At 35.9% G+C, this 23,472-nt stretch overlaps 1 protein-coding gene across 6 annotated transcripts in view; it reads left to right on the plus strand.

Moving 5' to 3' along the window:
• Positions 1-23,472, plus strand: part of rad18 (RAD18 E3 ubiquitin protein ligase) — a 66,842-nt gene that overhangs the window by 13,431 nt on the left and 29,939 nt on the right. For all 6 annotated transcript variants that reach the window (XR_010811602.1, XM_066698094.1, XM_066698093.1 and 3 more), the window contains exons 4-9: positions 1,211-1,281; positions 8,554-8,882; positions 9,274-9,373; positions 11,730-11,914; positions 16,632-16,702; positions 17,122-17,188. Coding sequence is in view for 5 of the 6 variants with exons in the window: in XM_066698094.1 (XP_066554191.1) it covers positions 1,211-1,281; positions 8,554-8,882; positions 9,274-9,373; positions 11,730-11,914; positions 16,632-16,702; positions 17,122-17,188 (823 nt within the window). In the remaining variant the exon portion in view is untranslated. The remainder of the gene's footprint in view (positions 1-1,210; positions 1,282-8,553; positions 8,883-9,273; positions 9,374-11,729; positions 11,915-16,631; positions 16,703-17,121; positions 17,189-23,472) is intronic.

Genomic DNA, 23,472 nt, shown 5'->3' on the forward strand with positions numbered 1-23,472 from the left:
CCTTTGATGCGGTGCATTGTTCTGTCCCCTTAGCAGAAAAACACCCCCAAAGCATAATGTTTCCACCTCCATGTTTGACGGTGGGGATGGTGTTCTTGGGGTCATAGGCAGCATTCCTCCTCCTCCAAACACGGCAAGTTGAGTTGATGCCAAAGAGCTTTATTTTGGTCTCATCTGACCACAACACTTTCACCCAGTTCTCCTCTGAATCATTCAGATGTTCATTGGCAAACTTCAGACGGGCCTGTACATGTGCTTTCTTGAGCAGGGGGACCTTGCGGGCGCTGCAGGATTTCAGTCCTTCATGGCGTAGTGTGTTACCAATTGTTTTCTTGGTGACTATGGTCCCAGCTGCCTTGAGGTCATTAACAAGATCCTCCCGTGTAGTTCTGGGCTGATTCCTCACCGTTCTCATGATCATTGAAACTCCACGAGATGAGATCTTGCATGAAGCCCCAGACCGAGGGAGACTGACAGTTATTTTGTGTTTCTTCCATTTGCGAATAATCGCACCAACTGTTGTCACCTTCTCACCAAGCTGCTTGGCGATGGTCTTGTAGCCCATTCCAGCCATGTGTAGGTCTACAATCTTGTCCCTGACATCCTTGGACAGCTCTTTGGTCTTGGCCATGGTGGAGAGTTTGGAATCTGATTGATTGGTTGCTTCTGTGGACAGGTGTCTTTTATACAGGTAACGAGCTGAGATTAGGAGCACTCCCTTTAAGAGAGTGCTCCTAATCTCAGCTCGTTACCTGTAATACACCTAACATTAAAATTATAGACTGATCATTTCTTTGTCATTGGGCAAACGTACAAAATCAGCAGGGGATCAAATACTTTTTTCCCTCACTGTACACTCCATACTGAAGATTGCTTCAGCACAAGACATTACACCAGACATTGACAAGCTAGACTCACGGAAAAAAGGTGTCAGGTCTCCTCCACAAATGAACCCCCTCAGAGCAGCAATTAGGTCAGATGTGTGTTTTAAGTAATCGTAAGTGTTGAAGATTAAGTATAATTCTAACTAATTCATTTAAAGTAAGAGTGTTGCGAATTTTGTTGAAATGAGTTTGACACCCCTGATCTTGGGCATCTTTATTTTTATGAAGAACTCTCCAATATTCCAAAAATACTTTGAGTTAATTTCTTGTCACATAGACTTCATACATTTCTTTCATTAATAATAATTTAATGATTATCATTCCAGGTTACAACTGAATCAGATCTCAGGAACAACAGAGCACTTGATGACCTGGTAAAGAGTTTCCGATCAGCAAGGTACAGTAAAAATATGATCACTATCAAAAGCATTATCTAAGGATATTTGTAGTTTTCTGCTTTTGCAAACCTTTGCCATTTGGATGATTTATAAGTATATAATTGCTTATATCTCAACAATAACAGCTTCCAATTGACTTACAGGACTCACTGGATTGGGTATTTCTGAAATGAAACTTTTTCAGAATTAAAACACATCTTAAAAGGATGTAGACATAATAATCATAATAATGATAAAACTATATACCTTGGTATATCAATGCAAACACATATGTATTGCCAGTTATTTAAACAGAACTATGTATATAAAAACTGTTTATAAGAGTTAGCCTGCTTGCGACCAGTGCTGGAAAAGATCTTAAAAGTATTCCAGTAAGGAGCAGCACCTTTTCATGTTTATAAATCATCCAAATTGAATTTTAATAATTCACAAGAACACAGGATCATAAATCTGATAAGGTATCTGATATGGAAATGATGAGTCTTGCTTTTTTTTTTTTTTTTTAATAAAAGGAGAACGCAACAAAAAATGCACACCACTTGAACCATCTATGTTATAACTTTATCTATGTTTTTATTTTATTTAGTCATTATATTGCTGTTGACCAGATACTGTAACTTGTCCTTCACCCCTTGTACTAGCATAAGGGAAAGGCTGTTATGTTTTAAATGGGACTGGGTAGAAAACACATGGATAATGGCACATGGTCAAGTAGTCCCTATTATTACAAGGGAACGCTCATTATTTTATGCTGTTACATTATTTACACATAGTGGAATCTTCTAGATACTCTACTGAGCATTGACAGTATCAAACTAATGTATTATAGACAGTGACAGGTCTAACAGGCTTTTATAGTGAGGGTAGTGTAGCATGATGAAACTTGGCATATGTGATTTCTCTGGTTTGAATTTAATGAGGTAAATGGGGCAATGCCTTGATAATATTAATCTTTCACATACAGACCAGAAACAATACAAAGTTACGGATGGATATATTTGGGCAGTAATATTGCTTTTCTTTATACAGTCAAAATTGGAAATGGGGAATTTCGAGGGCAATGGAATTATGCTGATATAATGAAACTGAGCACAGGTCTCAAATAAATGTATCGTCTTATTTCAGTACATAAAATAAATAATACTTTGCTTCACAAAATAAATAGACATAACATTGAGTCAAAACTATCTTAGAAATAAAGTAACAGCTAAAGCCCACAATTCATTTTTTTGCAGTTGTATTTTGTTTTCCTCATAATGAAACCTTTTTAATAATGTATCCACCAAAAAATATTGAATTTCCCCAGATAATAAAGTAGGGATTTAAATGTAATAAACTTTTTTTTTTAAACCTCTTTTTCAACCAATTAAAGAAATGAAAAATTTTAAGCAGCTTAACATTTGAAAATAGACTGACCTAAGGTTGTGTGCAGGCTTATTAACCTTTACTGAGAGCTTAAGGGCAAAATGGAAAGCTTGAAAAACATACATTTATACAAAAATAAGTCATCTGAGTAAAGGAAAGCAGTGTTGTTGATACACAATAGCAGTGGTACAATTATTGTAATATACTGACACTTTAGGCAGAGATTAAGAAAGTTGAAAAAATGTGCAAGAAAAATGGTACTCCTCAATCCATGTGGAGGTCAGAAGAGGGAAAAGATCTGGGCATCATCTGCATAGAAATGGTAGGATAATCCATGGGATGTGATGATGGGGCCCAGAGAGTATGTGTAGACAGAGAACAGCAGGGGGCCCAGGACAGAGCCTTGGGGCACACCTGTTAGGAGAGGTCATGGTGTGAACATTAAGGTAAGAGGAGAACCAGGCAAATATTTAACCTCAGTGTCCACAGATGGATGTGACAGACTTTAAAGGCATGTATATAATTTTTAGTTACACTTGATACAATCAAATAAAAAGTATGTATTTTATGAATGTGAAAAGAAACATAAATGGGACTTACAAAATAGGTGCAAGTTTTTTGTTAGTCCCTTTTTGATTGAACTAAGAACCTTTGTCATAAATATTTGGGTTGCTTTGCTTTTAATATTGCTTTACATGAGTAAGTTTAACCTTGTGCATGAGTAAGTCTGTTAAATATAAAATTCCAAGTAAAGTAAAAAGCGTGCATATCCTGGATAAGTAACATTTTATTGTGAGAAAAGTTGATTTGGTTACATTTGTATTTGTGGGATTTCAGTTGGATTGGTGTGGACCTAAGAGTAGAGATTTCTGAATGCACACACATGGTGGCATATCGACGGTCACCATTGACACCAAGCAACTTGTGAAGGGTGATTGAAATCACAGCTGCCAAGTTATGGAGACTCGGCTCACCGTGACATCGTCCAGTGTGTCAGTAATTTGGTGGAGGAAGTCAAATCTCATTTGCATTTAATCCCTCATTAGAGACAAGATAATTGTGTGTCAGCCATCACCTTTCGGACCTAAAGTGTCAGTCTCAGCTGAGACATGAGTGCAATGCAGAAGTAATTGGACCACTTATTTTAGGTTGCTTATCGACTTCCTTTCTGTACCCTCCTCTTTCTGGAGCATTTGCTTCATGATTAATGAGACATCCTTTCCTAAGCTTAGGTTTGTTTTTGTTTTAAGTCCCTCTCTGCCCTGCATCATCATAAGAATTAAGCTTACATATTTTTCTATTCCTAGATTTCCAAACGTCATCCCTTTTTAAGATTCTAAACCTTATTGTACTTTTATTTCACCGCTTACTTCTTCCAATTAAATGACTGTCCTTTCTCTTGGTTCTGGATGTTTGAACCTTGTCGTGCTTGGAGTTGTGGGCTTCAGGTTGGCACTCTTGAGGTTGAAAATGTAGGAATTTCAATGGTGAAAATAAGTTGACTTGATATGACCAAAATAGACATACTATAAACTGCGCAAATAAGGTTTGTCATTTCTTTGGTAGTATCCCAAGATATAATTGTTGTAATTTAATTTTTATGTATTCAGTGTCACTTTTTGGGGGTTTGCAGAAATGATTCCTGTCTTGAGAGGATTATAATGCTTGGAAAATCTGTATGTTTTTCAAAGACCCTCATTACTTTAAGTCAGATCTGATTTATCTTTTTTCCATTTCAATAATAAATCAGCTTGGGAAAATAGATTGAACCGTCATGTAGGCTTAGATCATCTCAGATTGAACTTTTTTTTTCCACAGTAACATATGCCAAAATTCAAGTTTAGCAAACCTTGTAAAGTCTCCTCTTAATGTGAATAAAGTAGCATTATTTTGTGATTCATCTGGCACTCGGGTATATAAGACTGTAAAGTGCAAATTTAATAATTTACTAATTAAATCTGTCTAAAATGTCATTCCAAGGATGTAAAATGTAATATGTTTAACATTTAATCTTTCATTTTTAAGTCACTGTAAGATGCCCATAGAAACAAGTGGTGTCTCTGAAGTACTTCCTGTTGTCAGACATTTTAGATTCCAACTGAAGATGTAAAACTTTAGTCACAGATTGTACAAAAATCTGTCTAAAATGCCAAACTAAACATTGAAAATTAGTTAAGTAAGCCATAAAGCAAATACATAGAAGTCAGAGAAATTGAAGTAGCTTATTCCAGTTCAACTGTATGTTGATGTACATAAAAATGTGAACCCCTTTCTAGGCAGTATGTTTAGAAGGTAACGTTTTAGAGAAGAGACTTAAAATTGCATTCTCAGCTGCATTGATGTGATCAACATTGTTTTGTTGTCTCTGTTGTAGTGCTAGTGCTTGTTGAATGTTAGTCATTTTTATTAAACTAAAAAAAGTAATACATCCTAATTTGAATTTAATGGAGAACCAAAACCTTGGAGCTTGGTGTTGCATATTTGTTGGAAGCCTCTTCTCAGCTGGTTGACTTAAATAGCCTTTTAATACTGTTCTTCTCATATTTATAGTACTATATCACATCAGTACTGGCATTTTGATAAACTGGCTTAATTTGGAATAATTTAACTTGTAAAGATTAGTAAGTTTCCATGTGATCTAATGAATTTATATGCTGGTTATATTTTTTATTTATTTGACAATCTTGCACTCTTTAAGCTGATTTACTCTTTAACCCTTTGCAGTCCAAATATTTTGCAGCTGTCAGGCTGCCCAGGTCCAATTTAATTTTGTGAAGAAAATAACATTTCAGACCATGTGTTGTTCAAGTTCAAATAACTTCACTTTTTTGCAAAAAGCAATGCACAAAGCAGTATTATTCCAAAGGACACCCTCAAATTTGAAAATAGTGCAAACATTTTGTTATTAGTATTTTTTTTTTTTAAGTGAAAAAACAAAATTCTGGCAATAAATTAACTTTAGAAAAGCTACAAAACATTTTACTTCACATACCTCTAACAAAGGTAACCAGCAAAAACAAAAAATACATATAAATCCATATTTAAAACTATTTACATGTGGTGAGGTTTGGAAACAAATAAATATATAAAATGCACAAATATGCAATAACAATCACCTAAAAACTATATACAATGTGCAGTTGTTTGCAATGCTCAGTGGTCTGTGTGTTTTTGCTGTGTATGATACTTCTTGAAGTGTTCATCTGGGTGTAAGGCAGGCTTTCTGCTGCAGGTTTTGCATAAGTATATAGTATCATTTAAATATGCCTCCCACTAAATAACTTCACTATCTGCTTATTGTAACATCTGTAACAGTTGTTCAGACGTGCGTGCTGTTTTCTGACTCTGTGATGATGATGCGCCTTGTTCAGCCTGCAGTGAGAGGCTCTCTCTCTCTAGCACTTCCTGACTCCATACTCTCGAAGGGGGCAGCTTAAGCCCGGGACACACCAGCAGTTTTTAATATAATGGATGTCTATGGACTGAGACACACCAGCGCGTTGCAGTGAGTCGCGTCTTCGGGCGTTGCGTCAAGATTTCTCCCAGAGATGCGTGGCTCTCGACCAATGGCAGTCTAATTATAGTGGTGACATCACTCAGAATGTTGTACGTTATGGCACAGATGTATTTAGTAGTTTATTATTATTATTATTGTTTTCGAAGTTGCCTATGGGGTTTGAATCCAATGGCTCCTCCATATAGCCTATAATTAATATAATCAATATATATCCCTTCTCCACACCCACTGGAGTTTATACCGTATTAAACTGTATTGACTGATTGGCCGGCAGATTTGTTTTAACCGGGAGGTGGGTCCAGATCAAAACGATACATAAAGCGCGCACATACAACAATAAGCACACACAAACAACAAAAAAAAAGACTTATCAATATTTAAATACAAACAGTACGAATGATTATTAAACTAAGGTAAATGTTCTTTATTTTTAGAACCGTAAAATGGCTACTTTTTTTTTTTTTTTTTTTACAAATCCAAGGTGCTTGCTTGCTTTTTCACACAGTATGCATCGAAGAGCATTTATTCAGTTCAAAGGAAAAAAGTAGACTGAGCACTGCTACACCAGTATATTCAGTATTTTTAATTAAATAGTACCTCATCTCACTGCTAATCTGCCATGGCACAGATCACAATGTTGAAACCGATCTAATATCCTTCACGAATTGCAAATGCTGCGCACTTGCATTTCCTATGCAAGGGATTCCCTGATTTAATTAACGAAATCTCTTCTTCCTCCACGGGTTGGGAAATTAACACCAGCCACTTGCAATCAACATGATTATAAATCTTTCACAATCAATTTGCCTAGTACAAAGCCCCCTAGCACATATTGTTAGTAGCTTACATTATATGTATTAATAATAAAACAAATGTATTGAAGCAATTCAGAATATGCTAGCACTACAAAATCACACGCAGTCGATGAATTGTGACAGGATGTACCTGTTTTTATCCATTGTTTGTTTATTCCTACAAGGTAGCTTATCCAGTTGTGTAGCGATTTTTACACTTCCCAGTATCGCAAGATTAGTCGCATCTTTTCCTCCAAACTCATTCTTATGAATTAGCCTAATTCCTCAACAAATGTCCAGTTCTATTCTCTGCCATCCCACTCTGCTGAGTTCAGCATTTCAGAATCGAGTGCATGCTATTACCATTTCGTAGGTAACTATGTGCTGGGTGTCAGAAATTATGCCCCAGTTTGGCAATTGAAATGCGGGCACTAGCACCCTTACAAAGAGCTCACTGGTCACTACTGTACTTGCGTTGCTGTTCTCAACAACACCCCAGTAGTGACCTCTGAAGGTGCTTACTGCAAATGCACACTCATTTGCGGCTGTAGCTTAAGGTAATTAAAGTGTATTTTAATGATAACTGAGCGTACTTTGGTACTGTAATGAGTGTTACTAGTGGCCATCGATAAAATAAATTCATAACACAAATACAATATTAATGACATTTTTTGTTAGAATATTTGTTTACTTTTTAGACCGTCACCATCGATCACTTATAGACCGTCTGCCAGTTATTATTATTATTTTTTCTTCAGAATCTGTTTATGTATATCTCTGTCCACAATTGATATATTCTGTTTATTATAATTTATTCTGTTGCTGTATTCATTGACATTTTTTAGGAAGTTATGTTAGGGCATGTAATTTGTACAAAGAGATCCTTCTTTGAAATCACAAAACAAGACCAAACAAAAGAGGGATTGCCATGCAGGAAATTAATTTCAGTGCCATTTACCTTCATTTTCCAGAATCAATCTATTTCTGATTCTATAAAGCGCAGAAGTCCAAGTCTAATATTTATCTCAATCATTTTCTTAAAAAATGCTATCTCACATAATTAAATGAGTACTTAATCTTCATGACATTTGATAAATGAATAACCTTTTTGAATAACTAGAGAACTGGGATCTGTATATAGCTTTTTAAATGTGGATCTAAGGAAAACATTAACTGATCTGTTTGTTCAGGATAAACTAGTAAATAAAGAGAAATACACTTGCATTTTGAATGTATATACAATGCAAACTATCCAGTGTTTGTTGAACATGGTATACTTTTAGGAATAATTCAAATTTCATGGCTACTATTGAGATGGCACAGAATCACCAGTAATTGCATGCATGTACTTTAAGTAATTATATATTTTCTAATGTCTAAAATTTTATCAATCTGGTCAGAACATAACGGTCTTCATTTACCTTTCCTAACACTGTCTTACAGCATATTTTGGAATTACGTTTTGTTTAGCTAGTTGCTGTTTTATTGATTCCTTAATGGAAAATAGGGATATATTCCACCATGACCAATTTGAAATTAGTTAATTACCTGTGTTTAGAATGTGGCTCATGCAAATTTCTGTGTTTCTCCTTTAGGCAGCAGCTATTGAAGATTAATTTTGAGTCGCCACCTATCTCTCCCAAAACTCCCAAGACACCCAGCAAGCTCAAATTATCGAATCCTAAGGGTTCTTCCACTCTGAAAACTGAAAATACAATAATTAGCTGCTTTCTCCAAAAAGGAAATATTTCATCTCCTTCACAACAGGCAAAACCTCAGTCTGCACATGAAGACAATGAAGACACAATGCAAAAACGGCAAAGTACAGTGAAAGAAGAGCCTGTTGAATTGCCTACAACCTCCAGTGCCTCTTCTAACTATGAGGTCCCATCAAGTTTAAGTGACGTTAAGTCCGTTGTCAAAGGTGACAGAACATTGATTTATTGTATTACCTAAACAAAACTGCAATATGTTAACCAGCCAGTAAACTAGTTGCCTTTATCTTGATACACAATTGAATGGTCTGGCCATAGATGGGATAATTTGTTGAAATGTCACTAATTGTACGTCTGGATTATATATTTGAATTCAAGTGCAAAAATGTTAAAATTAAACCAAAATACTTATCTTCCCAGAATGATGGTGCATACGTTTACCTTGGTATTGGGCCTTGGTTTTATTTAGGAATTGATCAATATACAAACATTTGGAGGCTAATGAATTATACGTTAGATTTGGTTATATATATAAATTCAGTTTTAAGCAAGATTTTTTTTTCACAACAATGATTAAATTGCACCTTGTTTTCTGTATAGTGGAATGTCCAGTGTGTGGTGTTGGCATTTCACAGCAGTACATCAACAAACATCTGGACAGCTGTTTAACGAGGGATGAGAAAAAGGACAGCTTGAGAAGGTAAGGTGTTCAGTTCTGCACCTTAGACCCTATTGGACAATTCAGAAGTTAAAGAGAAATGGGCAACACGATATTTGCCCTACAATAAATTAAATCTCCTGATGTTCATTTATGTGATGGGAGTGACATTTTCTTTTTATCAGACCACTTAAGGAATTAATGTTACAAAGTGTCATGTCAGAGAGACTTCTCACAGTAGTCACAGTATTTTACACCAAGGGGATGAGAACATTCCAAAAGACGTTTTGGACTCCCTGATGTGTGAGACTCCTGTGCAGGCATTTTAATGTTAAATACTCTGCTGTTTAAATGTTGCAAATTATCTGTAGCATCAGTTTTACATGTTACACAATAAAGTGTATTCCCACATACCTAGCCAAGGGACAGATTTATTTCTGTGATTTTAAATTAGCGTAGCTACTATTCCCCATAAAATAAAAGCATTGGTGGAAAAGCAAAGTTAAAAATATATATATATTTTGTTCCTCCTCTGTTGATCTCATGATGCTTAAATTCCCATAAGATTAAGACATTCTTTGTGAAGTGGGTTTATGATGGAAATGATAGTTTGATCAAGTATATTGCCTTAAAGCTCTTTTTCTCCTCATATTTTTCTTTTTTTATGACAAATGTATTACAGACTACAGGTTTGATCATTAATGTTAAAAACAGTGTAAACTACTTTATGATGTTATTTTAGTTTGGCAAGAATGTATTCTTGATTTTGCTGTTCATGGTCTATGGGATGCATAGCTGTACAAATAATGTAATTAGTCTATGGCGCCCTTATAGTGTTAAGAGCAGTCTATGGTATGGCATTCAACAGTGCAAGAGATTGATATCCTTAGATACAACTGTTGTTGAAACATACTGGTTTGCTGCTGACACTGTGGGTGGGTTTAATTTGTGTCTGAACCTAGGAGGAAACATGAATGCTTACTTATAGGGCTTCGTGTCCTACGGTTAACCTTCAGCCCCATAACTGTGAGAGACTCTTCCCCCCACAGCTACAGCCAAGCTGTGTTTTATTGGATGTTCATAATAATTCATGCTCAGTTTTTTCATCATCTGATCTTCTTTCAAACCAGCTTGGTAAAGCTGATGTACCCAATGTACCAACTCTCTCACTCTCCACTGTTTTTTTTTCTTCTCTTCTTTAATAAGTCTCTTTTAAATTACAGCTAAAAGAATGTTTCCTAAACGTACCCTATTTTCTGGCCCACCTCATGAGATGTTCCTCTCTGGAAACACTTTACTTTAACCTGAACACAAGAGCTCATCAATATCCTCTCTTTAATATATGTAGTTTGTATTCCTAAACTCTGCGTGACAATTTAAATTTACTTGAGACATTGTAAAGACCCAAAGTAATGTAGACCTGCACATGTGATGAAGGGTATGCTGAATGTCACCCACAGTAATACCCTTATGTTTCAAAGCTGACCATCTGAGTGTCAACATGAATGACAACCTAAAAATAATATACCATGCTATAGACTTATGCTCTGGAAATGCTCTTTATATCTGATTTTTACCAGAGAAGTGCTATTGCTTATGGTATGTGGCTTTATTTATGTCTGCTACTTCAGTAGTTCTCCCATAAAAGGAAATGAACATTGAAAGCATTTCTGAGTCTTAATATCAATTATCAAAGCCATGGAAACTGAATGTATTTGTGAGCAGTCTTACAGCTTTCAACAAGGGACTTGTTCAAAGAAACTGCAGTAAATTAACTTGTAATGTACGGCAAAACAAGCTATTTATCATCATTACAAAAAGTCACTGATGAAGTGGGGATTATTAGCTTACTGCTTCATCTTAGATATTTGTGCCTTTGCAGTAAGAAATTGAACACTGTGATGATTAACCTTCATAAGTGCACAGTAATAAATCATGTATGCAAAACATTTATGTTTCTGAGTTCAAGACCAGATTAAGTAATTTTCTTTTCCCTCACAGTTGTATTGGTCTCATATTTACTATGAGAGAGCGATACTGGTTCACTGCCTGAGTTTCTGCTCCAACTGAGTAATACAATTCTCTACAGATTTATGGAAAAGAAAAATTTAACTATTTCAAATGCTTATTTTAAGAAGATGTTTATGGAAACGAATGTGGTGAGAAATGGGAACATGTTTGTCACAATTTTTTTTTATCCTCTGTAATAATTCAGATGTAGTCTTTTGTGTTTACAAGATGTGGCCGTCTGAAACCACTCTACAATCTTCCAAATTTTTATGTCAGTCAGTTGTCTGCTGTTTCTTGTACATTTAACAAGGAAATCTAAAGGACACTGAAATTGGTCCCTTTGTTGCTTGCTTTGTGAAACAGCTTTTCTTTTTTCTTTTTTTCTTAGCTCTGTCAGCAAAAGGAAAACAATGGCCAAGGTGGTTTATGATCTCCTCTCTGATCGAGAATTGAAGAAAAGACTCAAGGATGTTCTGCTTTCTACACAGGGCAGCAGGCATCAGCTGATTAAACGGCACCAGGATTTTGTACACATGTACAATGCCCAGTGTGACTCTTTAACTCCCAAATCAGGTACCCACACTTGTATTTCCTTTCAGTGGAGATAGCCGAATTAAGAGATTAAATGTCTGTCTTGTTAGAGATATAGACGTGAGTAGGTCAGAAGATGCCTAACAGTGTGGGATTTTGTGTAAGCAATTATTTTGCTTTTCAGTCAAATGTGAAACCTCTTGATAAATTTCATCCTTGGTGTGCTATAGGCCGAACAGCTGTCACAAGGCCTGTCTCAAGTTCCATAATTCTTACCTACTTTTTGCTAACACTTGTGTTTATGTATTTTTAAATGTCTACTATATTACTCAAATTTGCTTCTGCCAAACTTTCAGCCCTTTCAACTTTCCCAGCATGTTTAGCCACTGATCTACATTTACCCCTGACCCAGGACCATTTCTTTGTAAATAAAGTTGGAATTAATCTGCAGCTTTGGAAAATAAAAAGTATGAGTTGTCTCCTTGCCAATTTCAGATAAGATTGAAGTTCGTTTTAAGGTAGATTAATACGTGTTTGTAGAAATCTTCCATCTCTTTTGTAACATTTAAAATACACGTGTAAGTATTATGGTAAGGCTTGCAGATGCCTGACGTTAATCCTTCATTGAGCTGTGCGACTTCAGGTTTTACATTCGCATGTACTCCCCTGCACAAACATTATCTTAACTGACTTGATTCATGTGCCTTTTTAAAACTGAAAATGTGCTGATTTTTCTAACGTCTTCAGTCTAGTGTTCAACCTACCAATGAAGCATCCTGCTCATTAAAATTGTCATGTGATGTTTCTGTAGTTCAAATCCTATTTGCTAAGCACAGGAAGATGATTTATTTTTATAATAACAGCTTTCACCTAGGTATTGCAGAAGAATTCCAGGAGCTGATTATTGAGTTATGATTAAGACGTTTTACCATGAAATGCTTTGAAAGTGAACCAAGAACAGCAGGTCAAAGAGTGCTGGCTTTTTTTTTTTTAACAGTTACACAGAAAGAGGAACATCCCTCTGTAATTATGCAGGTTAAAAACTAAATGGAAACAGAAACAAGGCATTGTAAAAGGCATTTGCCCAAATTCATAGTCCTGCAGACTAGATAATTGAATGTAGAGGCCTACTCTCATTGTATGTTAACTGTAGTAAGGTTTTATTTATGCCTCGGTTCCACTGGCTTAAGCGTCGTGTCTGCCACGCCGTGCCGGAGTCCCAGAGCTGTTTCTGTAAAACCAGGCCGCTGTGATCCGTCCCTCTGATACAGGAGCAGCAACTGTGGGTTTGGTTTGTGTTTCGTGTTAAAAACAGAGACAGAGAGCAAAACTACGAGCGACACAGCCTGACGAGGACAGGACTTTGTGTCTGTTTTATTATTTGTGCTTTAACAGCGTAATAAATACACGTTTCTGTTCAGAGATATCAGGAAGAGCTGAACGTGTAGACAACATTATATTCAGACAATCACGTTCCCATACGAATACGTTTCCATGTGCAACAATAAAATAAATAGCGAATATGTATTATTATTATTATTGTCATCATTTGTGCGAGTATATATGTATTTTAAATGGCACAGCGTGACTCCCTTAATGTATTACTTACTACAGATTTGTAACTGCAAACGATACTTTTTGCCGTATTATTTATAATGTACTTATCAGACGTCCTTAACCCGGGCAAGTTACAGTTGAAACAAAATACACACGTTTCATGATGAATCATCCAGATACAATATAGCAGCTTTAATTGAACTAAAGTGTGCGCGTCTCAGTCATGACGTTTATGGACGCATTTATTAAACCAGTCCTTAATGTTTTAGAGGGAAACCCAGATCTGCTGTATTTATTTATTCATGAATTTAACTTGTAAATGGACACACGTTAACTGACTCGTGTTCACCTTCACACTGACTGACAACACAGCCTGAAACACGGCCAGCTATCATACAATATTAATACCATCGGCTGCTACGATGCGATTATTATCCTTATTTGAACTAGTCAGGCGCTGCACCAGTCCTGTGAATCACAGTGTTTAATGCACTCGGATATTAACTGTAAGCAGTAAAACATTTCATTTGTTTCTGTACGTGGATTTCACTCCATCTTGGTGATCGCACCGGCACTTGAGATGGTATCTCCCGACACAGTCTCTGCTGTCCTCCTGTGTCTCAGTCAGACACACACTCCCTCTGATAGTGACTCGTGTCCTCAGTGGACGGACGCTTACGGACGCGTCCAGCAGCAGCAAGTTAACCGACACGAAACACGGCGCGTCCGGACGCTCAGCCAGTGGAAACGTGGCATTAATTTCCCAAAATGTTAAATGTAAGGTAAATATGGTATTCTTCTGATAGATTAAACCATGCTCGAATATCCTAATGTCTGTCATATTGACAATTGTTCTTAGTGTTTAATTTTGCTTCATATTAGGCCTTTGAATAAACAATATAGCTATGTACAGCAAAAACAATGTGTAGTTTCACAAGCTAAAAATAATCACTGAAAAAGGGTAAACTTAAGCAGAAGTGCCTTGCAAGTGTATTGCTTGTTTGATGTTTATATCTTTTCTTTTCAGGTAATTATCATAAAAATAAAAGCTAAGAATGCTGTATATTCAGATGTAATTGTATTATAATTGCCCTGGACCTCAGGCCTTACTTACTTACTCTTACTTTTTTTTTTTTTTTTTTTTTTTTTTTTAAATATCACTTACTTTCCTCCTATCAGAAACCTATAGGAGTCCTGCAGAATTAAAATACTGCAGTGACAGTATCTCCAAATTCTGTACTCTACGCATTTGCATCCTGCAAACTATTCTCATGCATTATTTTCAATATCTTTTTTTGGTCATAGCCCACTTGATTTCCCATAAGGACAGGATCTTCCGTATTAGAGAGAGGTAGCTGGCAGGCAGACACCCTTTTATTGTCTTGATGTGAACGCTCAGAGCATGTTCCTCTAGACCTGTGGGAATGCCTTTCACTATTTCACTAGATCCAGGAGAGGGAAACTCAAATTAAATTACCATTTCAGAATTGGTATATGAGAGAGCCTTCGTTTTCCATTGTTTGTTTATTTAGGATGGTTTCCATGTTTTGTTTCTCAGTGTTTTTTAATGAGTCACTTATTATTCAGATGTCTTACTTTGTTTTTCCCAATATAGATCAGACCATGGAAAGAGGATTTAGTGTACAAAATATATATAGTTTCTTTGTTAGTGTAGAACTAATTGTTTCTTCTTGTATTTATTTTTTGTAATTTTCCAATCTTCCAACAATGCCAACTTGCTGTCTGGGTTTGTTTGCGTGATGCATCAAACTGTCTATTTTACCAAATATAATAACCGATATTGTAAAAGCTTAAGTTGTCAACATACCACTGCTGATGCATTGCTTTGTATCTCTCAAACACACCAAAGAAGAAGAAGCACTGTAATTATAAGTCTTTGTGCTTTGTGTTGAGTGTAAATTGATACCCTGTAAGCACCATTACATGTTTTTTGCTGTCTGAACCCCAACGTGGTTCTCGGTACACCCAACTGTTTAGAATGTTAATGTGTCCTAATGGTTTACTAAATGAACCATGTCTGCAAATTAACATTTCACTGTGGAAATCAAACACTGGTATGATTAAAGCCTGCATGTGCTTTTTAAGCTTTTGTGAAAAACGATTTTGTGTTTTTAAAATCAACCCAAGTGATGTGACTCATTGGACACAGTTTAGAATGGCTTGTGTCTGATGCTTTTCCTTCACAATGAAAAGCAGCTTACCCTTGAGCCAGCTCTCCAGCAATGATCAAAGGAGGTAGTGTGCTTAGTCTGATTTATCTTCCTTTTATTGATTTTATTTTTCAGTAATAAATTCCCATTGATTTTATATTGGCACAAAATGCAAAGCTTTAATAAATTAACTTTGGAATATCTGTTGGGCCTGATCACAAGAATTTTCTTCTATCTTCTGCTCTGTAATCCAGCAGTACCGTGCACAACCAGATAATAATTCTAGATCTAGGCATCGATTCAGCTAGTCTGTTTTCAGTTCAGTGCAGTTAGATGGAATATAACTTGGGAGAACTATATTTAATAGTAAAGAAGAGCATGTATTTGTGTTCCTTTCTCCAAAAGCAGTGTTGCCCCAGTACATCCTCCATTTCGCTTCTTATGCTTTTACTTTGTTCAGTGCAAAAGAAAACATGATTTGTTATGTTGGCATTTTTAAGTTTTGGGCACACTGGGTTTATCTGCATTGCATTTTTCTTTCTCAATCCCTCCATCGGTTCTTTTCACATGGTGGTCAGTATTGTGTATTATGAGTATTGTGGTCAGACATTCAAGTGGATCTGTTGTAGAGATGTGAGGGAAACGCAGCTGTGTCAATATTGAACACTGCTATTTATATACAAATGAACATACTGTACACAGAAACATTAGATGTATGTAGATGTAGTGTTCAGAGGTTGATTTTCCTAATTTTCCTATGAATCTGTAAGGGAAATCCACACTTTTGCAAGAAATATCCTCCTGAATTGTATCATTTGTTTGGGAGACAAAATCATGTCTGCAAAGTGGTATACCCTGTGTGTGCTATATTTTGTGTGAATCTCCAGCAGTCACTAATCCCATTTGCATTTGCATATTTTTAAATGACAGCTGGAACACTTAAATTAATAAAATAAAATATTTGAATTTAACCCTATTTTTGTTTCACTTCTGTATTTAACGTATGCAACATTTTCTTTTCTTTTTTGTAGCACAAGAGATCGCAAAAGAAGTTGAAAAGAATGAGAAGCTGCGGACACAGCTTGAAGGCAAATCCAAAAGTGTGCGTACTTTCAGTGAATATATTTGTTTTGTGTATTTTAGGGTATCTGGGATAATCAATCAAGTGGCAAACGTCTGTGGTTTTATTTTTTGCTGGGGCTTTGCTAATTAACATTCTGTTCATTAAAAAAGCATCTTGATTTTCAAAGAATTAAGCCTACTGAATGTTGAGTGTGTAGGGTCAAACACTATAACATTGCCAAATAAAATTTAACAAATATCCATCAGAAATATTTTTTTAAACAATCAACGGTTTAAATAATTTAACATAAAATAGCACCATTTATTACAGATGGAGCAAGAGGTTCTTTGAGGCAGTTTATATTTGGTAGTCTAACTATCCAGTTCATTACTAATAATAAGGTATTTAGATTTTCTGCAAAGTGAAATTGTTTGCCTTTTTTGTTTCTTCCATTTTAGGTACCAGTAATGATCTTTGCAAAAAATCAAAGCGAAGAAGAAATAGATGAATTGCATTCAAATTACCGTAAGTCTTTCAAGAAATAACTTTGCTTAATCAAAACCTTCTGCCTTTGAGTGCCATTGTACCATATGAATATTCACTTAGATAATCTCTGTAGTTCACAGTACCTGTAGTGTTGTAGACTCATGGTGTAGAGAATCTATGCTACACATCACTACAGAAATGCAACTAGGGTGCCCTGATTGCAATTACTAATTGAAAGTTTAACAAAAAGAAAGTTTGCATTAACAAATTGCTGTCTAGTACTTTACCAGAGCCATCATGACTTTCTTGTTTTTTATTTCTTGTATAGATCTGTGACACTTACAAATATAGAATTCATTTGGAGATTAATGTAACACTCAGTTTGTCTTTGGTATTAATGAAATTCTTATTTGAGGACCAGCAGCTTATGGGACAGGCTACTTATGAAGACAAAATACATATATTAAATAACTTTTTCCCCTCTTACAGACCACATTTGTCTTCTTTCAAAGTAATATACCAAGGGCAGGATTAAATAAAAAATGTTCGCAAGGTGCGAACGAGAAAAGTTGCAAAAGAGTCGAAGGAGGGAATCTCGCAGCTCCTCGCTGAATTAACTCTAAAATATGAGTAGCTGCGAATGGGGTGAAGACGTGTTTTGCTGGCGTGGCTTCCGACATGGGCGGGCAGCACGAGAGGCACCACGAGCCAATCGCAGTGTCTGAAATTGAAGAGAAACCGGAGGCAGAAGAGCAGGACGGTCCTACGAGAAGCAGCGATGCGTCAATAAAGCATATAAACACAGCGATCTGGCGCTCCGTGCTGTAATCCACAGCCCTGCTGACACAAAACTACAAGCCTATACATCGTAGCAGTTACAGATATGAGTAGAAGAAAAAATAATAAAATAAAAACCGAAGCCGCCATTGATGAAAGCTGTGTAGTTGTTGTTGTTGTTATTATTAGCAAACGCCCTTATCTCTAGGTGTTATCTATTAGCGGGTGGATCAATGTGTGTGTTGAGTAAAAAACAGATCAATGTAAATATTTTATTCATCATCCACTCCCCAGCTAACACACAACATTGTGACTACGTGAATGTATTTATTTTATTTATTTACGTAAATAGTGGTTAAATTTATCATTGGAAGAAACTAACAACTACAAATAAGCTACAACTGTTCATTGGAAATCAGCTGTTTCTGCCGCCGATGTAGGAGTTTCTATGTGATTGCAAGCCTCTTGTTGTGATGCCCGAATTCATCAATAACATCACCAGACATTAGTTTGAGGTCCTTATTTATTTACAGGTGCGCGAGCCCATGAAGTCTTTCTTTTGTCATAGTGGAGCACAAATATGTTTTAAGTAGTTTTAACTCAATGAACATAACATGAGCACATTACAAGTGACTTAGCCCTTTGAATAAATAAGTACAGTATTAAGCTATCTGCTTCAACATATCTACCTGATTGGCCTAGCATTTGTAACACAGTATTGGGGTGCTCTGAATGACTGAGGTGTGCTTTTCGAATCCCAAGTGGGCGTTCCTTTCACATTTAGATATTCAAAATTGCCATGATACCCATCCCCCCCCCAAATATGCTGCTGCTGCACCCAACAATGTGATATAAACGCCTAAAAATGTGTATTATCGTCACTTGAAACTGAACAGTGTGTACATCAGTACACAAAGTACATCACTTTAATATCACTCGATGCCTTCTACTGTAAGAGGCAATAAGTACAGACTTGTTGCTCTGTGTCTCAAGGTGCAGTACTTACCCAGCTAACACAACGTTGTGGCAGTAGACCCTGCGGTGCAGCGTACCTGCGCACTCACTGTATCTCTCCAAAGGATATGTGCACTGTGGCCACACTGACAAAACATGTAATGAAAAAACTAGTGTTCAATGTTTACACATACATGTTAAATATATGATCGTGTTACACAGATATATTTACACTTGTACCATTGTCTAAATTTCATTTCCATACATAAATACTTTACGTGTAAAACTTTAAACTAATGTCAAATGTATCATGCATGGAAACACCCCTCTTATATAGGATGAAGGCAGAATATACATAACTTTTTAAAGAGTATGAGTGAGGTTTAATATTAACTCGAAAGTTGTCACTACTCCCACGAAAGATGTGTTAAGAAGGAAACCATTTTTGAGACATCAAATCGTTTTCAGAACAACGAACAAAGCAACGTGATAATAAACGAATTAGTGAATTTAAACAAATCATGAAGAATTACGTAAAAACATAACCCAAACAAACACTGACACATTGCTGAGCAAACTATAATATAAAATGACATTCAACATTTCTCTGTGAACTAACAATAAGCAACATTTTGTTTGTATGAATGTGCGCAAGATCTAATTTGTGACGCGCACTGTACACCTGTATTGTACTTAATAAGCAGTTATTTCCACTGAACACACAGCCACTGAGGCACGTGAATAAACTCATGGTACAGTGTCTATGCAAACCTTGACCAAAGGGGATTTCTTTCCACTTTGCCATAACCCTGAGAGGCTTTAGACAACTTCAAAGTTTTCTAAAACTAGAGGAGCTGAGAGAGCATTTCAGGTTGTTTTCTTGCAGATATTTTCTTGATTTGATACAGCAAAAATGGGACCACTCCCCCTGTATTGTTGGGTAGGATTAAATACTACTTTAACCAGCTGCTAATGGCAAACTACAAAACTGTACCTCATGGGGTTTACATTAAAAATTAGAAGAAAGTAGCATCTAACTAAAAATAAAAGTAAGACTGAGTACAGTTGTGTAGTTTTGTAGTAGCGGTTGTGTGAAAGTTGTTTTATTCTTTCGAGTTGTGCAAGAAAAGAGCTGCTAGAAGGTCCTTTTGCGGCACGAATTGTTAGATTTAATACCATGTTAGTTTAGCCGTGCCATATCCTTTCGCAGACATGTCGCTAATGCTTCTGCGAGCGACTCGCAGTGCAAACATTTTTGATTTCCTGCCCCAAGTCAATATAATTGTAAATGTTTTCAGCAAATTCCATTTTTTATAATATCAGTCCAATTATGGTCAAAGAAGAACTGAATGCTTTAAATTTAAAAAAAGGAGCACAAGTTTTTGGCTTCTGAAATGACTTGGTCTTGTGCACTTGCTATGATAATGGATGTGAGCACATAGATGTGAGTGGGAATGGTTTCCTTTTGTCATGCCAATGCAGTTATTGAGCGGTCTTCTCCCCTTTGTGTTACCCTCTTCCTGAGGTTTCTGTATCCAAATAACATCTTGGCTACTGTGGGTGGCTTCCAGCAACCAAAACTAATCATTGTACGTGAATGTTGTAATTTCAAGACCTGTGAAGATGAACAAACTGAATAATCTGTGTGGGCAGGGAAAAGATAACTTAGTTAAAAGGTCATGCATCTACATAGTTTAGTTTGAAGACATTTTAAAATATGAATGTACAGCAGAGCTGGAAATCCATAAATGGAAGCCCGGTGGTGATTAATTTAATTGATCATTTGAGACTCATAGCTGCTCATGGGGTTTTCGATGAATATTTTAAGTGTGAGTTGCCATTACGGATATTAATTTGTAAGTATAACATCAATACATATTGTGAGTGAAATGCACAAAATAATCTAAATGATTTTTAGTGAATCAACAGTGCAAAAAGCAGACAATTATTCTGTGCCTCAAAATATTGTACATTTGAATAGAACTTTGATAATTGAAAAGAAGAAACAAATGGTCTTTTCTATGTTTCCAATGTATTATTTTGTTTGAAACCTAATGCTAAATATATATTGAGACAGGAAAGAAAAGTAAAATATTTATTTTATGAAGGTGTGTTTGGCTTTATTTTTGTATACGTATTTTTTTTTGCTTTTCGAGTACCCTTTAACCTATGGTATCTGTGACGAGTAAGTCCATTGTCCTTCCTCTTGGAAATAATAATGGCATCTATACAATAGTCATAGAATTGTTTAATTTCTTGTCTGAATGGAGATAAAATAGGGCATTATAGAATTTGCTAAACATTTTTACCAAGAGCACTTTTTAAGGACTGGAAAAAAAAAAGTTTTACTAGGAGGCATGCATCATATTGTTTTCTGATTGAATATTACGTTACATGCCTGTAATCACTCCCATTGCAAGCAAACAAACAGAAAACCCATTATCTAGACTAGTTTCACTTTGTAGTGGTTATTGTTTTAGAAACTGTCAAATCTGTTTTTGTCCTGCATTCATGTCCTGATTTTCTTATTTTTCCCTTGGTTGGTTATGGTTTAATCTTTCTAACAAGAGTCCTGAAGGGGAACTGGAAATAAAATCCTGGCATTTAAAATACTACACATGAAATGCCATCCAAGCCACCTAGTCCCACTGGCTGTTTAGAGTGCTTGTGGTTATTTGTAATGTTTAAAAAACGAATAAAGCAGAACTTCTGTTTTGTATCATATTCATATGCATGCATCATACTGTGATGGAGAAACATGCATGATATGATTGCTGAAGGTGTAGTCTCGCCTTCACTGAACGTGACACCACGCTTTGCCTACAACAGCCCACATTACTTGTACAGAAGTTTAACACAGGTTTTTAACTTTAATTTAAATAAGTAAATACAACTTGAATTTTTTGTACTTTTAATGTTTTTCATTCTGTATATGTGGTTACTTAGTCAAAGCCCACAGATGAGAAATTAACATGACAATCTCATCTATATTCTGTGTTCCAAATTAAAAACAAAAACAACATAATACATTTGCAGTGCTGTGAAAGGAGCGGGTCTTTTGATTTATATTAATACTATCGGGTTATGGTTTGGTTTGAAAACATATGAGGGTAGAAGGTAGATAAGTGAGTACATGGGTTGTGCTTTTGTGATCATTGTAGTGCGTAGACTAGGCCTATGCGTGTTACAAGCCTTTGTTTGTGTGGAGGTGAGATGAGCATGCAGGAGGCATGTGACTGATATGAGAAATGAAATGAGGGCTATTGATTTTGGAAGTTATTTCTGTTCTTTAATAGCAAATGTGTTCATTTTTCACAAGATGGTCAGGGTTTGTTATCAGCTGCTTGGCATTCTTCCACAAAAAACATGAAGGAAAACTTTGTATGTATTATACAATTCAATATATTTTGTTAAATTGAATTAAAATATTAAATCCCGAAGATGCATCATTAGTGACATATGCTATGCTTCAGATACAAAAAAAGAAAAGAAAAAGGTAATAAAGGTTTATTTCAATAATGTCTGTCAAAAATTGCTGTATCTTATATAAGTAAGATTGAATGTGGATTTAGGATGTTTGTACATATGTTGTGTCATGATGATCTCACCACTGGCACAAATAATCGGTGATCAAGTGCCTTCACTTTTGCCTTGTATGCCTTTTCATTAAATATGTTCTAAGACAAATGTGAACTATTCAAATGCATCAAATTTCAGTAATATCTGATGGTACTTTTCCTGGAAAATACCCATGACACATAAATGGCAATAGTAGAAGGGAGATAATTTTGGGGGCTGGATAGTTATGACGCATGTATTTTATATTATGAGCCAAATAATTTATTGGATTAAAATATCACTCCCAAATATTGCCTGATTGTTCACTGACAGAAGTAAAATGAAATGGTAGCCTACCCAGAAACAATACAGTAATAAAACGCTTATCTGTCTGACTTGAGGTTGACAGAATGATTTTGAAGTAGAACAGCTGACGACAATATAAAGTGTTTCGAAATAAGAGGGTAATTGCTTTTGCTCCGTGTGGAACAAAGTAAACATGTTGCCGGGTTGTGACATTTTATCGGTGGATCGGTTTAAAAGTTGACATTTGCTTATGCCACCTGGTGAATCCTTTAATAGCCCAAGCAGATACCATCAACTGGTGACAGCTAAATTTTGAGCACAGAAGCCTCAGATTATGGGCCTTGTGTATCATATGACATTTCCTTATGAAAGTGCAGTAGGCCGCTGAGGGAAGAGTGACTTTTAATTGAGAATTCACTGTGTTGATAAGATGACAGATGAATGAGTGTTTATACCTTTCACTGATTGGGCTGGGGGCAGCAGGGTGCATAGCCAAGGTGAGCCTAGGGTTTTGTCCAAGGTCTATGGCAGGAAGATTGTTAAAGGGCAATTTCAAGGTGATGGACAGTAGATGTAAAAAGGGGGAAAGTAGATGTTAAACTCACCTTATTTGTACTATGCGTCATCCATTTATTCTACTTTTTTCTTGCTTTCTTACTTTCTATGCTTTTTTTCCTGGAATCTTGCTTTCTTACTTCAATGAATGAAACTCATTTACCTTATTTTTT

The sequence above is a fragment of the Amia ocellicauda genome, chromosome 3 (assembly GCF_036373705.1).
Source record: "Amia ocellicauda isolate fAmiCal2 chromosome 3, fAmiCal2.hap1, whole genome shotgun sequence".
Classification (NCBI taxonomy): Eukaryota; Metazoa; Chordata; class Actinopteri; order Amiiformes; family Amiidae; genus Amia; species Amia ocellicauda.